The sequence below is a fragment of the Trifolium pratense genome, linkage group LG2, assembly GCF_020283565.1.
Source record: "Trifolium pratense cultivar HEN17-A07 linkage group LG2, ARS_RC_1.1, whole genome shotgun sequence".
Classification (NCBI taxonomy): Eukaryota; Viridiplantae; Streptophyta; class Magnoliopsida; order Fabales; family Fabaceae; genus Trifolium; species Trifolium pratense.
This window is the reverse complement of record NC_060060.1, coordinates 10,257,205-10,274,492: the sequence shown is the minus strand read 5'-3', so window position 1 is coordinate 10,274,492 and position 17,288 is coordinate 10,257,205. Positions and strand designations below refer to the sequence as shown.

At 31.4% G+C, this 17,288-nt stretch overlaps 3 protein-coding genes and 1 long non-coding RNA gene across 7 annotated transcripts; 1 reads left to right on the top strand and 3 right to left on the bottom strand.

Moving 5' to 3' along the window:
- Window positions 1-317: 317 nt before the first annotated feature.
- Window positions 318-4,250, bottom strand: LOC123905860. The gene is made up of 3 exons (XR_006808552.1): window positions 4,005-4,250; window positions 3,712-3,798; window positions 318-612 (listed from the first exon to the last, which is right to left on the bottom strand). It is a non-coding gene; the product is annotated as an uncharacterized LOC123905860 (long non-coding RNA).
- Window positions 4,251-8,096: 3,846 nt separating this feature from the next.
- LOC123905859 (NAP1-related protein 2-like) lies at window positions 8,097-9,152 on the bottom strand. Its single transcript, XM_045955628.1, has one exon. It carries the CDS (start codon window positions 9,072-9,074, stop codon window positions 8,331-8,333), a length of 744 nt encoding a protein of 247 aa, XP_045811584.1. The 5' UTR covers window positions 9,075-9,152; the 3' UTR covers window positions 8,097-8,330.
- Window positions 9,153-11,829: 2,677 nt separating this feature from the next.
- On the top strand, window positions 11,830-13,938 carry LOC123904137 (early nodulin-like protein 1). The gene is made up of 2 exons (XM_045953832.1): window positions 11,830-11,877; window positions 13,567-13,938. The coding sequence occupies exons 1-2, from the start codon at window positions 11,830-11,832 to the stop codon at window positions 13,936-13,938; spliced, it is 420 nt and encodes a 139-aa protein (XP_045809788.1).
- Window positions 13,939-14,348: 410 nt separating this feature from the next.
- On the bottom strand, window positions 14,349-17,205 carry LOC123905857 (ankyrin repeat-containing protein ITN1-like). 4 transcript variants are annotated; one of them, XM_045955626.1, is made up of 5 exons: window positions 17,125-17,205; window positions 16,778-16,978; window positions 16,560-16,626; window positions 15,698-16,113; window positions 14,349-15,578 (listed from the first exon to the last, which is right to left on the bottom strand). In XM_045955626.1, the coding sequence occupies exons 4-5, from the start codon at window positions 16,067-16,069 to the stop codon at window positions 14,529-14,531; spliced, it is 1,422 nt and encodes a 473-aa protein (XP_045811582.1). In that variant the 5' UTR covers window positions 16,070-16,113; window positions 16,560-16,626; window positions 16,778-16,978; window positions 17,125-17,205; the 3' UTR covers window positions 14,349-14,528. The 4 variants fall into 4 exon arrangements, with proteins under 4 accessions (XP_045811582.1, XP_045811580.1, XP_045811581.1 ...); XM_045955624.1 differs by having other exon boundaries at window positions 17,155-17,170; XM_045955625.1 differs by lacking the exon at window positions 17,125-17,205 and having other exon boundaries at window positions 16,778-17,061.
- Window positions 17,206-17,288: the final 83 nt, after the last annotated feature.

The following is a 17,288-nucleotide window of genomic DNA, read 5'->3' as shown; positions in this document are numbered from 1 at the left end:
TAAGCCGGTTATTTTTTTAATTTACAATAAAACTACTAAATATTTTATATGACATACGAAATTGGACAAAATTATATTAATTTTTTTTTATAGGTTTGATACTAATTACGTAACACTAAAATAAACTTTGTTTTTATATTCGACAATTTATTATAAATTCACAATTTATACAAAAATAAACCAACGAGATACCATAACATAATAGTAAAAAAATAAAAAAATATATATATTTTTTTTTTTAAAGCTTGACAACAAAACGTGATTTCTCCATTTACCTAATGAAAATTGAATAGTTCATTATTTTTGAGTCACGCTAATCCATGTTACAATTTACATTGAGCACACAAAAACCTACCCTAATCATGTTTTACAAGCCACAAGCAAAATGTTTCAACTTCCAAAATAACCTACAACCTATTAACTCCTACTATTAACTCCAACCGTTCAGTTACCATTAATTTCGATTACAACACAAAGGAAGAAAGCAACTTAATTTTACTTCCTAGCTTCAGTTGCAATCCTAAACACCTGCTCCTCTTCTCAACTTCATATTCTTCAAAATGAGAAGACCTTCTCCTCCCAGGCCAAGTAGACGCACCAAACAAAAAATACCTGAAACAGATGCAACAAACAATACAGTTAAGATGACAACAAAGACTACCACTCACTCTATTGAAATTAGTAAGCATTACTCTGAGACTGAAACTCGCAAAGATAGCTTCGAAAAAAAGGTTATTGACCTATCATCCAGGTAATGTTTGCAGATATATTTTACCTATGGTTGTTGTCATTCCTCTTCCGTCTTATATTCTTCAACTTAGGGACTTTGGCAATGTATTTTGCTAATGAACCCTAATTTTACTTTCTTTTTATAAATCAGAACCATTTTTAACTATACTTTATTTTTTTAAATCAGAACCATTTTAAACTCTACAAATATGGACAAATTTTTTAGTTAAAAACTCTGCAAATACTTAGACAATACTTAAGTTTTGACTACAACCCAAAAGCTGTCACACACCACATACTAAGAGCAACACCCTGTGATAGTATGTTTACTGAATTTTTAGGTTCTTTGGTATCGTATTTTTAATTAGTTTGTATCATACTACATTTTTAGGGTTTATAACGGGTTCATATGGTTAGTTGTAGTTTTTTAGGTTTGTATGTACCACTAATGGTTTGTTCATCTGGTCCATAAGGGGTTCATATGGTTAGTTGTAGTTTTTTTGGGTTTGTATGTACCACTAATGGTTTGTTCAAATGGTTCATAAGGGGTTCATCTGGTTAGTTGTAGTTTTTTTAGGTTTGTATGTTCATCTGACTTTATTTGTTTGTGCAGTAAATACAATAGTAGCCGAAGGATCGATGAAAGCGACAACGAAACAGATTACGAGTCCACCGCCTCGACTCCTGAGATGGACCGTAAACGTCCGGTTAAAAAACGGGCAGAAACAACTAGAAAAATAACCAAGCCAATTTTTAATATGACCAAGGGAACAACATCTGCCCCACCAAAAATGAAGCCTAACGATGACGGAGAGGTTTTTATTGATGCATATCAGTTAGACAGGATTAGGAGGAATCTATTCTGTCAACCAGAACAAGATGATGACCATGATTTTAACTTAAACTTCCATCCAACAAGTGCGTTTGGATACGAGGGTGCCGACGTTCCTTTTTATATTCCTGAAGTAAGACTTAACTAATTTCATTTTTTTTAACTACAACAAAGCAAACCTTTATATGAATTTTATTTACTTACCATAGTTTTAATTTTATACCTATTTAATAACAGTGGATGCCAATGACGTTTCGACCGACTCAAAAAATGCAATTGAACGACATATGTACTTACACAGCTGCATACATCTTTATGAAAGATGATCATCAGCTACTGGGGTCAGTCTTTTTGTACCATATAATTCTGCATTTATAGTTGTTTATGACATTGCATTTCATAATAACTAACATTGCACACCAACTATTGTTTGTAGTGATGAGGTTCTGGTTAGAACTACATCAGGTGTCTTTGGAGATAGGAAAACACTTAAGTCTCTTATGCCTAGATGCCCTGTTGACCAAGAGGTTATATTTTTTTTTAATTACAATGTTCCATACAGAAGTTTAATATAATTTATATCTAATATCATTTATATTTATCTGTACAGATTCTTAATCTAGTAGTTGCCAGATCAAATTGGCTTCAGGATAAAATGGGCAAAACAAGGAGGGTTTGGTATATGCCTACGGATTTTGCGGTGATTGCCACTAACCCAACTATTAAATTTACATCTGTTAAGTATTAATTATTGACTTAAATTACATCTTTTTTTAAGCAATATGCTCTGGAATCCAAACACTCAGCTGATCAAGTTAGGGTAAAATATCAACATAACTTCCTGAAACCAAAAAGTCATGTTTCCAAGGTTAACATTTTACTTTACAACAATATTTGTTAAGTAGCTTTTGATAATTATGTTCGCATGACTAAATATTAGATTGTTTACAGATTTTTATCCCTATAAACGACGAAGGATCACACTGGTATCTACTGGTTGTTGATTTGTTGGATAGAAAACTTTTATGGTTGGACTCTATGCCTACTGAAGAAAGATATCATAACAGACGTCATTCCATAATGACAGTGGTATATATTCTTATCTATACTTTATTGTTACCTACTAAGTTTTACATTCAAATATATGCTTTTTTTTTCAAAATTGGTTTTCCAATATTCTCAGGCTATATTTCTGGAGAAAATACTGCTTCATGATTCAATTGGTGTACTGGATCCTAAGTTGCATCAATATTTAATCACAAACTATAACCTTATTCAGCCTACTGGCCTCGCACATCAGCGACCAGGCTCGTACGTCTCATAAAACCCTTTTTATATTTTAAATTTATTGAACTTTACCTGTGAGTATAACACTTGCTTTGTAATGACTGCCTATAGAAACGACTGTGGAGTATGGGTGGCAAAATGGATGATTGAGTGTGCATTCATGAATGAGTATCAAAACGTAACTGTAAGTTAAACTAATGGTCATTATATATTATTTCTTATACATTGTCCCTCTAATTATATTTCTAATTTAACTAACTGTTTTTATTACTGTAATCTCAGGTTGTTACAGCCACAAGGATGAAACTAGCTCTTTTTATCTGTCAATCAGCTAATAATGTGATGGTGAATGAACTCGTGTCGAGGGCTGCAAAACATTGGGATGTTCAGTGGAAGAAAAGGAAGGCGTTGGTTAAAGTTTGAAATTGTGTTCTACGGTGGTTAAGGCGTGAAACTTTGGGGCATTATGCTTGATTTGATTTTTAATTTGAATTTTGGGTTGTAATTTGGATAATTTGATATGTCTGTCGTGGTTTTCGATATTTTTGTGTCGACATTGGTTGTATTTTCAGTTTTTTCAAGTGTTTTGGCTGTTACGTTGGTTGCGTACTATGTTTGATTTTCAATGTTATGTTTGGAATTTGGATATTATCTTGGATATAAACAGTACTTTGTCCAGTACTTGGGTTTGTGCTATACACATAACATTATTTTGCAAATTACTAGTACATTACTAATTTGGAACTACTAATTTTTTTGACACATTACGAGTACTCCAGCATAATTCAAAACTCACTACGAAAAAGTTACATGAACACATACACACACACATAACATTTTTGGACTTTAAATATTAAACATACCTCTTTTGTCTGGCTAATGAAACCTAACGTTAGCTTTCACCTGCTCTCCTTCATCTCTAACTCTTCTATGGTGCATATTCATCCAAACTGTTTGAAATTAAAATGAAACATATGTTACTATCTAACAAAACAAGTCAATATAAAGCAATCAATCACAAATTTATCATTGTATATAAATATGAATGTATACATTTGTTAAGATCGTGCATGTAAAATTGAACTCTATTACAAGGCATTATCTACGATATCATTGTATAACTCAAATTACAAAGCTTTAAGGTACATTGTATAACCTTGAATTGTAACACAATGCTTTACATTATTACTCAGCTTAAATATAGATCATTGTTGTATAAACTAGTTGAGCTTATCTCAATTTTACAGGCAACTATTTCCTATGCAACAATTTCCTATGCTAAGCCCTTCAACTTCAAACTTGTCAATTGTTTTCTCCGTTGTTTCCTTTCTATACTGAGAATATCAGACCATGCGTTTTCTCAGTAGAGAAATCATAGTTGACTTCACAACAGCAGCTATTCAATTGAAACACATACAAAGTGTTAACACAGTATCAACATGTAAATTTCCAATTCAAATCAAACACTACACATTCACTTTTGATTAAACTTTTCAATATAATATCTTCAAATTCAGAATTTAATCATTTGAAACATACAAACCCTAATCCCCAATTCCATAATTTTCTGGGTAACAACTACAATCATAGTCAATTTTAAATACAACCCTAATCCCCAATTCCATAATTTTCTGGGTAACAACTACAATCATAGTCAATTTTAAATACAACCCTAATCCCCAAATTGATCGTTTCTGGGTAACAAATCAATTTCGATTTTAAATACAAACCTAATTCCAAATCGATCGTTTTCTGGCTAACAATAAATACCCCAATTCAATGAAAATTAAAATAAAGATAATTTTGCGAACAACATATCTGTGACAGGACACGAGGACGTTGCAGTAATGCTTCAAACCAGTAGAACGACAATGGAAGAGTTACAATAAGATCGAACGGTCTATGAGGACAAAAAAGAATACGATGGAGAAGATGAAGTACAAAGATAACACGACGGAGAAGATGGAGAAGATGGAGAAGATGGAGGATGAAGAACAGGTGGAATTCAGGGATGAAGAAGAAAGAACAATACGATGGAGGATGAAGAATGGGTCGGCTTTAGGGTTTTCAATTACAAAATAAATTTTGTCAAATAAAACACATTGTAAATTTTTATCTAACTAATTTTAAATGACAATTAAAACTTGTTTTTATTTGTAAATTTGTAAATTATTCTAAATAATTGTTAAGTTTATGAGGGACTTGTGTGCAATAATTAAACTTTTCATTAAAAAGTCTTATCATGTACCTTCATTACAATGTAAAGCTGATGTGGCATCACTTAAAATTCTATTGGGCAATTCAATTGACCTCACTAAAGAGGCCATTTTACTGACCTCACGCTAGAATTATAAGAAAAAAACATTTTTTAGATTATTGAAAAAGTAATGTATCTAGTCTATATTATTGACCAGATACATTGTTTTTTCAATGAACAAAATGATTTTTGCTTATAATTGTAATCAAATGGAATATTTAATAGGAATCGTGTACTCTGTCAAACTTATTTGTATGACATGATAAACTTGTGGTTTCTTATTGGCTATGATGCATGGACACAAGACATCGGACACGATATTGACATTGACAGGTTGACGCTGATAATAATTTATGAAAATGACACAATTCAAGATAATTATAAATATAGGTGTCCAACACCGGAGTACGCCTAATCTTATGAGTATTTGTGCATCATAATTTATTGGTTGCAATCGTTTAAAATGATTTTACACTAAACCATTATAGTATTAAATTGTCTTTGAATGTGATTTTAAATTCTAATCTGTGATTAACTATTGGAATCTAGCGTACATGGTTGATATGTGGATATTGTGAACTTGGGAGTAATGAGTAGTTAAATTCTTATACCTAAAAAGAAAATTTAATTTTTGGTTTGAGTAGAAATCATGTTACTTTTAAAAGAAAGTCTAATTCATGAAATTCGTGTATTCTATTTTCTAAAAATATATAAATGCTTGCGTCAAAAAAAAAATATATATATATATATATATATAAATGCTTATTTTAATGTGAAAATTACATCTTTTAATTAGTAGTAATACTCTGATGTTTTTCTATGTACAGTGAACAAAAATATTTAATAAAATGCATCTTCCGAAACAAACTACTCGAGCAATTTGCAAGGTATAGGAGACAAACACATCCAATATTGTAATGCATATGCAATGTAAAAATATTAGTAATTTAATCCTTAAATTAAGAAGGGACGATGACGAAGGTGATGTGGTTGCTATAAGTAGTTCACAATGCAAATACAAAATTTGGTGATAAGTCACTGTCTAAGTAGAGCATTCAATCTCACAAAGGTTAAAATTTAATGGCCAAAGATACCACATTAAGAATATAATTAGTTTTTTAAGGTTGAGATTATTCTCTCTTTTGCTTAAACTTTTCTGTTAGTTTCACACTTTGTTATAAATAAATAGTCTCACTCAAAATGTTTCTCTTTCTCACATGTTAGTTTCACACTTTGTGATATAAAGTTTTTGTGTTCATATATTTGTCCAAAGGTGTCCATCTTCATGTTCTAAATTTAGATTTAGATTTGGATTAAATATAATTTTCGTCTTTATTTAGGAATATTTTTTTAAGTTTAATTTTTGTAGTATTTTTAGTTCTTATAAAATTTTACTCGTTCATTTTTAGTTTCTGTTGTTGACTCAACAAATATTTTTGAATAATTTTTTTGCAATTATATTTCAAACATTATAAAAAGTATTTTTGCAAAAAATGGGTTCAACAATTTGATTTCTAAGTCCATATTTATGTTTGTATCTTGAGCTTTTGATTTTTTAAAAATTTCATATTTAATTATATTGGATAAAAGGTAGACGCAGCTTGTTTTTCGTCTGTCGTTTATCTATGTGCAATTATCTTGAATATAATTAGGCATATTAGATTTGAGAAAATAAATTTATTATTACACTTATGAGTTATGACTATATGTATATAACTCAATCTATATTTAAAAATCTACTAATTTTCTATTTTTCTACTTCTCCTTAAAAGAAATAGAGAAATAGAAAATTGTATTTGACTTTATTTCTCCTTAAAATAATTAGAGCAATAAAGTAAAGAAGTAGAAAATAAGAAAATGTTGGGTCAAACACAATCTATTACTTATTTACTACTTTTAAGGAGAATAAAAAAATGAAAAATAAGTAGGGTCAAACGGAACCTAAATTTTGGTAAATGAACAATTTATAAAGTATTGAACATGTGGAAGTAATCATTGAATTCAACATTTTAAGATTTTAAGTGTCTGCTTTGTAACACAAATAAATTAGTTTATTATATTAACTTATAAATTTATTTTATAAAATTAGAGATGTTTGTAGTTTTTTTCACATGTTATTTCAAATAACGTTTGAATTTATTTCAATCTTCTTAATTATTATCGCAATGAAGAAATAAGTGACCCTAATTTTTTTAGAGAGATAAGTTCCTCCTTCTCTCTAAGTTTTTTCATCCTCTTTCATCGAAAAAAGGGGGTGGTTTTGGATCTTTTTTTGCCCGAAATCACCAATGTGCATATCTTTTCATTTGTTTTACTCTAAATAAGTGATGTTCACATAAATTAAATCTTTCTTTTGTGTTTTTTGTTTATGATTTCGTCATTTCAGTGCGACGTTGTTTGATATCTCGTCTTGGTGCGGTGTTTATTTTGTTTTTCTGTCTTGTTGCGGTGTTCGTTTGATTGAATCAGGAGATCAACTTCAGTCAACTAATGATTCACACAGTGATTAAGCTCGTCAACGATGCAAATTCAGAGGCATAGGTATTTACATGCCTGAGTATGTTGTTTTATGTTATTAACTTGAATGTGTGAGCTTGTTCGCAGATTGATCATTTTCGTTTTTAGCGGTATTAAATTTGTACATTAATCCGATGTAATTTACCGTTGAATTTGTACTTTAATCCGATGTACTATCCATATTTAAACGAATAAATATCTTTTATTTTAGTAAAAAAAAATATATATTTTCACTAGGTAAACGACAAGATTGAAGAGTATCAAAACTATACGCATGAAACAAATTTATAAAAACAATAATTTTTATTTTAAAAAAACTTATATACTTTTTTTTAAAAAAAAATGGCATTGATTTACGCAACTAATATGCTGAATTTTAATTATACATGATTCAAAAAGTACAAAAAAAAAATGATGGATTATTTGTATTTTAAAAAAAGTGCACTATAAATAAAACTTCATAACCATAAATAAAGCCACTGTGTTTTGTTTAGTGGCGAGATGTTTTGTATTATACTAGTGATCGTAGGTTCGATCTTCAGCTTCATTGTAAACAAAAAAAAAAACATAAATAACTTCATAAGGCAATAAATAAATTACAATTAGAGGAAAACCACCAATTGACATTGGTTTTTCATTAACATACTTCTATAACCTTAAATAAATAGATAAATAAAACCAGGTAATGTCAAGAACATGCATTTTATACTATTTTTCCTCCTTATCGTCATAGTCTTGGTCATCATTATTATCATCCTTTTCCACATCACAAGACTCATCTTCATCCTCATCATAATCCTCATTGTTGAAATACTTAAGAGGATTTAGCCATAAATCATCCTTGATCATATTTGCAATATTATGATAAATCTCATCCGAACCACCTTTCTGCTCAGGTTCACTAACCCAACTAAAGAAACTGATATCATAATGAGGCATCTTGTTCCCTTTCTTCTCATGACTAATTCCATTGGGAATTTCTTTTTCCTCTTTCCACTTTATAGGTGTATTAGTAACTTTTGTTGTTCCTTCTCCGAGGAAGGCAAAAGACTTCACAATCTTTGTATCCTCAAAATAAGGATTGGGATTGAAGTTAAAAGTGATTGAATAGCCTGATTTGACATATTCATGGTCTTCAACCTCAAGAGAGTTTATATACTTGAATATTTTATGATCTTCTTCGTTCAAAAGAGAGTTAAGAGCAGGATGAATCGAAAATACAGTTATCCAAAAATTAGGAATAAAATTGATAAGATTGTTGCGCTTATCATACAATGGTTTGCTTACCTCACTGTACTTCTGCTTGATTTCAAGAACTTCGTCAATCGCCTCCTCATTGATCTTTTTGAGCTCGTCTTGGATTTCCTCCAACTTTTCGATGGAGACGTCAGATTCTCCGTGGATTTCCTCAGTGTTATCACTCTTGTGAGAAACTTTCAACTTATTGCTCATGGTTGGTGTTATTGTTTGAAAGTAGAAATAGAGTCTGTTTTGTTGAAACCCTAACAACAGTAGACAATCTCGTTGGTTATGTTCGAGTGTGTCTAACTGCACAAAAAGCGTATATAATTTATATAAGATAATTAAAAAATAATTAATATTCAATTTTATAGAAATTATTAAATTTTATGGTAATAAAGTTGATTTAAACTTTAATTGTTGACTATTGACTGTTGACTATTGACTATTGACTTACAATGTATCTTTAATTGTTGACTACTGACCTTTGACCAATCATTATCATCCTTCTATCTATAGACTATAAATACAACACTTTTTTATTTTACTTTTTTCATATATAAATTAATCAAAATATATATAATATAACCAAAAACGAGGTAAAAAAAAATCAAAAGTACTTATAGTTTTAAAAAGAAAAGTAAAATAAATTGAAAAAAAGCACTTATAATTTTTTAAAAATAAAATAAATAAAAAAACAGATATTTTAAAAAGATTGAATTTAATATATAAATATTTAATTTGTGAATAATATATTTATATAAAACATGAATTCTAACGACATAATTAATAACCTGAGTTGCTAGAAACATTGTAATATGCATGAGTTGAATTCGAACATAAAATTCTCGACCTAGTATATCATTAAGTTGTCTTTGAATGTGATTTTAAATTCGATTAACTACCGGAATCTAGCCTAGCTTAAATACTAGTTGATATGTGGTGTGTGTGGATATCGTATCGTAACTTCGAAGTATTAAGCGGTTAACTTTTTTTTTTTTTTTTGTATACAAGCGGTTAACTTCTTTATACCTATAAAAATCTAACTCCCTTTATAAAAAAACAAAAAAAAAATTCTAATTCATGGTTTGAGTTGAAATTATGTTACTTTTGAAAGCAAATCTCATTTATATAATGTTATTTTTTTTTTCTTTTTACGACTGTTAGTTTTTTGTTTAGTTAGAAATTGTGTATTGAAAAATGCCAACTAGTGTCTTTAGAGCATTAAATATAGGAGATTTATTTTTGTCGCCTTATCGATTATTCACGCGTCCTACACATTTCCTATTTTATCCTACCGCTATTTAAGTAGTGGATGTTGTAAAATGAGAAATTTGTGAGTAATTTCACCATTTTTTTCCGCTACTTAAGTAGCGGATCAGTCGGTGGTCAGATGCTCCAGCATCAGTAAAAGACTTGTCAAGTGGCCAACTTTAATTGGCCATTGGTGCGGTCAAAATTTCTATAAATTGAGGTTATCGGAATTTTGAGGCCTCGCACCTCAAATTCTCTTATATATTCTCTATATATTTTTTTTTTCGGTTTAGTGTTTAATTTTTGTCATTTCGTGTGTAAATGTGTGCATAGTACTTCGTCGGCTAGTCACACCGAACCCACCGATGTTGTTTGATCACTATGGTTGAGTTCAGTATATTAATCGACAGGGACTTATTGTGTCGTATGACACTGGGTATGGTATCATTAGCCGAAACATATAACCCTGCAAAAATGTTTAGTTCACACCACCTTGCTCTGTGCATTCATCCGATGGTGAACAAGAGGTCGACAACGAGACTTTTTGTTGGTATTATCAACAACGGTTCTTCCATGTCAAAGTCGCTCCTTCTGGGTTTGGTTAGCACAATTTTAATGTAATTTTTGTGTCTAACGTGTAATATTTAGTTTGACTATGAGAAAGATTTCATTCACTTTGAAGTGGAAACACTTGACGAAGTGTATTAATCGATGTAACTTTTGTGTCTAATTTATGAAATTTATTGTTTTTTTCAAGTTTTGTATTATTTGGTGGTTTCTGAATAGCGCATATGGAAAATTTCTTCAAACTAATAAAGTACATAATCATATGCAAATTTGCTAAACAAAAATTAAGTATATAATCATGTGCAAATTTGCTAAAATTAGGTACATAACCATATGCAAAAAAACATCAAAATGACTAAAATAAAATACATAACCATAATAAATTAAAGCTCAATCGGATCATCAAACTTAGATCCAACTCTGATATTCATTTTGTCTCCTATTTAATCTTTCATGAGTTCATCAAACCTGGTCTGCCGATCCAAAAAATATGACTCCCATGTAGCAGCTTTTGCAGAACAATGCTTCTTTCACTAACTACACGTCGGAGGTATCAGACATCCATCTTACAACTTGACATAAATAAAATGAACGAGAATCAAACCAAGTAGTGGAGTGAGTGTGCAGCGGAAAAATGGAGTGAGTGAGGAGACATTCTATTTCTATGAGAGGAAATTGTGAAAAATCTAATTTTACTTTAACACACATATATGGGGGTAATTAGGTAATTTAACATATTTCGGATGAGTGTATGAATTTCGGGTGTGAGTTTGACTGATATTAAACCCACACCAATATTATCGGGTGTCACCCGAACTCAAACTCAGTCAACTCGAGTTTCATTCGTTAACTTGGAACATTTGATCATCTAGCCACCCAATCTTTATAACACGGCATAAAAATTGTAACAACAATTCAAGCACCCAGGACAACAATTTATATCCTCTTTTGGTCGGGTACTTTATGAGATAGTTTCCTTTGAAAAAATTGCAAGCAATTTGATTAAAATATGGAGAAAAACAACCAATAATCACTCACTCTGACCTTTTGACCCCACTTAAAAGAGGGGGATGCTAGCGTGGGTAAGTGGATGATGTCTCCCACTGGTGAAGACTAATTTTCCACCACTAGATGTGTTGGAAATACAATGAATGGTGTGGATGATTTACAGGGAAATTATTGCTACAGTGTATTAGTAGGTTTTTTTTTAATTTATCTTTTCTTTTATACTTTGGGTTATGTTAACTTGTGCCCTAAGGGCACATGTTAAGCTACCTAAAAATATAAATATAACATTTAATGATAGAAAACATTTAATGTTTATAGAATTGAATACACCACAAGTTCAATAAATATTTTCCACATTTATCTCTTTAACATGTGCCCTTAAGGACACAAGTTAACATTCTCCTTATACTTTTATGAATGATTTGATTGAAGTTAATAATTATTTTTTGGAATTTGATATTACTTTCCCTGTGAATTATTTTAAGAGTGTGTTTGGATGAGGGAATTTTTTGGGGTAAAGTAATGTTTTGAGGGAATTCAAATGATTTGAGATGAATTTCATTGTTTGGATGAAAATTTGAAGAATTTTCAAAATGATTGAAATTTATGAAGTATTTTGTTCAAGTTTAATTTAGAGAATTTCAAAATGACATCTAAAACCAAATAATTTGAAATTCTTTCTTCTTCATAAACTTTTAAAAATTACTAATTGATCGTAAAACCTAAAATTAGCCGAAAAACTTAAAATCTACGATAAACGCTAAATCGGCCGAAAATCCAAAAATCGGCAGAAAAAACCTAAAATCGGCCAAAAGCCCCAAAAATCGACTATAAACACTAAAAACGGCCGAAAACTCAAAAAATTGGCAGAAAAACCTAAAATCTGCCAAAATTTAAAAAATCGTCAATAAACCATAAAATCGGCTGAAAATCCAAAAAATAGGCCGAAAAACCAAAAATCGACCGAAAACCCAAAAAATCGGCCGAAAACCTAAAATCGGCCAAAATCGAAAAAATTGACTATAAACCCTAAAATCGGCCGGAAACCCGAAAAATCGGCAAAAAAAACCTAAAATCGGCCAAAATTAAAAAATCGACTATAAACCCTAAAATCGGCCGAAAACCCAAAAAATTGACCGAAAAACCAAAAATCGACCGAAAACCCAAAAAATCGGCTGAAAACCTAAAATCAGCCAAAATCCAAAAAATCGACTATAAACCCTAAAATCGGCCGGAAACCCGAAAAATCGGCAAAAAAACCTAAAATCGACTATAAATCCTAAAATCGGCCGAAAACCCAAAAAATCGGCCGAAAAACCAAAAATCGACCGAAAACCCAAAATCGGCCAACATCCAAAAAATCGGCCGAAGAATCTAAAATCGTCCCTAAACCCAAAAAACTCAATTTTTTCGGATTATCGGCCGATTTTATGGTTTTCGGCCGATTTTAGGTTTTTCGGCCGATTTTAGGATTTATAGTCGAATTTAGGTTTTCAGCCGATTTATGATTTTTGACCGATTTTTCAGTTTTTCGGCCAATTTTTGGGTTTAGGATCGATTTTATTAAAATAAATAAAATTAAATGAAGGAAATTCAATTACATTACCCAAACAAAGAATTTTACAATTGATGGAATTTCAACACTTTATCCAAACACTGGAATTTGAAAATCAAGGGAATTCAATTGAATCAATTGAATTGCTTAGTATTTAAAATCCCTTGAATTTCTAGAATCCCTCATCCAAACACACTCTAAGTTTTTAAAATCAAAATATATATAAAGAAACTGTATTAATTTCAAAACTTGATGCACCTTTATTATTGTAATTGTAAGGGTTAAGAAAAAACCAATTTTATTTTTACGACAATTTTTTAGGTTCTTAGTGTGGAGAAATTTGATTACTTCAACTGTGACACAAGTGCACCAATCACTACTTTCACCAATGGAAAGAGCACTTTTAATCTTGACAGATCAGGACCTTTCTATTTCATAAGTGGAACTGATGATCATTGCAACCATGGCCAAAAATTGCTCGTTGAAGTTATGGCGCCGCATTCAATTCCAGCATCTCCACCTACCACCATTGCAGTTCCGCCTGAAGGTTCATCACCGATCATGGCTCCTTCGGATTCACCTTATTCTTCTGATTCCGTGGATCAGGCTACTTCATCTTCCACCATGGTGCTTGCTTCAAGTTTTCTGTCTACTTTGATCACATTTGGAATTGTGATGATGTTAGCACTCTAAAATGTCTTGTTATGGTGTTTAACTAGTTGTTTTTCTTTCATCGATTCTTCTGAAATTTGAGTTGTTTAGGCATTATTACCATTTGAATTTTTTCCCATTTCTACTAGTCTAGTATCATTTGATTTCATTATGGTTTTTGTATTGTATTGAACTACTATTTATGTTCAAATCTTGACTTTCTCTTTTATAACCGTTGGCTTATGGGTTGAATCATTGCATTAGTTCATATATTAGGCGTTCCTACCACGAATCAGTATTCATTGTTTATACTTAATCATAAACAGCAAATGCATTTGATGACTAGGAAAAGATAAAACTAACTTCCTAAATATTGTTGTCACTGATCTCTTTCCAGTTAAAACAAATTGATAAGATTCGATAAACATCGCGATAAGATATGAAGATAGTGGTTTAGAATTTCCGATGTTACCGTGCTATAACTTTTTCTGCCTGATTCTGCTGTATGAAACAGTTTTAGAAAATATTTTGGAATATACATAGTTAACATTCTTGAAGAAGTGATATTTAATGTACAAATAATTTTCTACACATAGTACATAATATTTTCATCTTAGGAGCCAACAAATGAATCAATATGAATGGTAACCTTGTAGATAAGAGCTTTGAAAATCTGAATTTTCACTTTCCTTATCTGAATCTGCATTTCCATCCCCACTTTCCTTTCTTTTCTTTCTCCACTTAGATTTCCTAAGCCAATGTTCAACAAGCATCACGCTAAGACCAATGAAAATTGTACCTAAAGAGCCACCACCAAGTGCTATTAACACAACAGTTAGCCATTGCATCCCTTGATTATGTGGCAAAATCACCCATGTAGCTGCAACATAACCAGTTGCCATAAACGCAACAGCGACCCACATAACCTTGTGAGCAATGATCAATAGTATTGTTTGTGGTTTTCTTCTAAATGGAATGACACTAACAAGAACAATAACTATAGATAATGAGGTGAAAAGTGCTATGTTATTGCTTATTGCAAATACCTTAAAAGCTGATGTTTTACCAACCATTGATTTGCCTCTCATTGGTCCTTCTTGGTACACACCACCAGGTGGACTAATACCAGCAGCAAAAGTTACAGTTGCAATCAAAACAGCCACTAATACAATAGTGTTTCTTGCATTTAGTATTGCCTCTTTGTGCATCTCATGATAGTTTTTCCTCTTAGTATGGTTCATATTTTCCGTTTTTTCTTTGTTATTATGATGCTTGTGTTTCACTAAATTAGTCGGTGAGAAGTAATATGGATTATAGGTTCCATTCTCAAACCTCTCACTTATTTGAGGCTGAGGTGATCTAGATTCAGTGCTTTTGCTAACCGGTGGAGGACTAATACAATCATAAGAAACCACTTCGCTTAGCACTTCCATTTCATTAGATATATACCTTCGCGACGGAGAACGCCTAGATGGTGGTGAGGGAAAATTGGTCTTGTCTAGTTCAAGTGAAAAGGAGGAAGATTGGAGGCTTCTCTTAGCACCAGCTCGGATGAATGTTGCTTGTAGGTACCTATTTTCTATGCTGTCCATAGCCTGATCAAGAATGTCAAGTGCTGTGATCCCTTCACTATTCCTAATATTGATATCCAGCTTTGTCTTGTTGATCAAGAAATCTGTCATCTACAATGATTATAAAACTGTGATGAAAAATAATCCTTAACTATTGAATAGAATAATATTGAAGGATAATATGTACCAAAATTTGGTTCCAATATTCAAAACTCACATCAATTTCTTACCTTATGGCGACCGCCTGAAACTGCTAGATGTAAGACAGTGTTGCCATATCTATCTTGGCAGTGCAATAAGTTTGTACCATTTGCAACCTGCACCAAGAAAACCAAAGCATCATAGCATCCATATCTCACAGCTAAATGAAATACTGTCTCTTCTTCTCTTGTGGTATAGTGAAACGATGCAGCACTTCCCGATACAAAATCGTTGAGGATTGAGACTTTCCCATTCATCACTGCAAGATGCAATGGTGTATAACCATTGTTGTTGTATTGTAAAGAAAGATTTGAATCGCGTGTTAGTAGTATCCATACAATCTCTCTGTGTCCTTTATTACAAGCATGATGCAATGCAGAATTCCCATTCTCATCGATCATTTGAGTAAGATCTGGCCACTTGTTCAACAACTCTCTAACAACATCTGCATAGATAATCAACAGTTTAGGAGATAACTATAAAATTTCCAATCCATGAACTGTATATTTACCTAACTCGCACAATTGAAACACACAACCTACCAAAAACTGCGAGAGAGAACACATTGCTCACACATTTCAGCAAACACTTGGTGGGCAAAATTGAGTAAACCAGATTGTGCATAAAATTGTATTTGAGAATTCCAACAATGTAAGTTTTAAAGGGTCATTGCATATAAATTTTAGAGTGAAGACTCATTTTGATCCTCACAAATTTTTTACCGGACAATTTAGTCGTTAACAAAAATAAAATCCAAATTTTTTATATAAACAATTCTCCAAATAATATGTAGTTATATGACAAGAAAATTTTAAAATTTTGATTGAATGTTACTATTTAAAATACTATCAAAATTTAAAAAATTAAAACATAATAGCAACATTCACTTACTTCCCCTGAAGCTACGTTCACGAACAATGGATTTTGACTGTTTGGTCTACCCTCCATGACTCAAAGCCTACATATTTAACAGACATAGCAAATGTTTAACCATCCCTATTTCATAAACATATCTATGAAAATCTTTATGAATTTGAGGCGGATTCTAGCGTGAATAGTCGACAAAAAATGAAGGATTTAAGGGAAATAATTAAGCCGGATAAACTTACCTCAAAGAACCTTCCGTTGTCTTCACTTTGCTCTGCTTCTCGATCGATCCAAACCAGTTGTCTTTGCTCGTTTGATTTGCTACAATGAAAGTATGAATGTTGATTTGCTACAATGGAAGGATTTGAAAATTTGAGGTAAAGAAGGGTTTGTCAACTTGTTTAGCCAATTCAATTTCCTCGTCCACACCAACTTGTTAGATCCTGCGATTTACAGGGAAGGAAGAAGATGGAAGGATTTGTTACGTGAGAAAGTATTTGTTTTTGTTAATAATAATAATTAAAATATTATATTCTCAATTCTCAATTAATAATTAATAATTACTTAAAAAAAAAAAAACAGGAAAAACCTATGATAGCCGGTGAAAATACTCTCTCACCAGTGAGAGATATGTTCCTCACACCCACGCTAGCATCCGCCCTTAAAAGATAACAATGTCCCCGTAATCCGTATCTCTAGCTACATGTGTTATTTCGTCGGTCCAAAACTTCACACCTCTATTAAACTACTTAT

What these genes read in the sequence shown, in the direction of transcription:
- LOC123905859 (XM_045955628.1), bottom strand. Translation starts at nt 9,074, where the DNA reads ATGAGCAATAAGTTGAAAGTTTCTCACAAGAGTGATAACACTGAGGAA.
- LOC123904137 (XM_045953832.1), top strand. Translation starts at nt 11,830, where the DNA reads ATGAATGGTGTGGATGATTTACAGGGAAATTATTGCTACAGTGTATTA. An exon ending in ATTATTGCTACAGTGTATTA is followed by an intron (nt 11,878 to 13,566) that starts GTAGGTTTTTTT and finishes ACAATTTTTTAG; the next exon opens with GTTCTTAGTGTGGAGAAATT.
- LOC123905857 (XM_045955626.1), bottom strand. Translation starts at nt 16,069, where the DNA reads ATGATCGATGAGAATGGGAATTCTGCATTGCATCATGCTTGTAATAAA. An exon ending in TTTCAGGCGGTCGCCATAAG is followed by an intron (nt 15,579 to 15,697) that starts GTAAGAAATTGA and finishes TAATCATTGTAG; the next exon opens with ATGACAGATTTCTTGATCAA.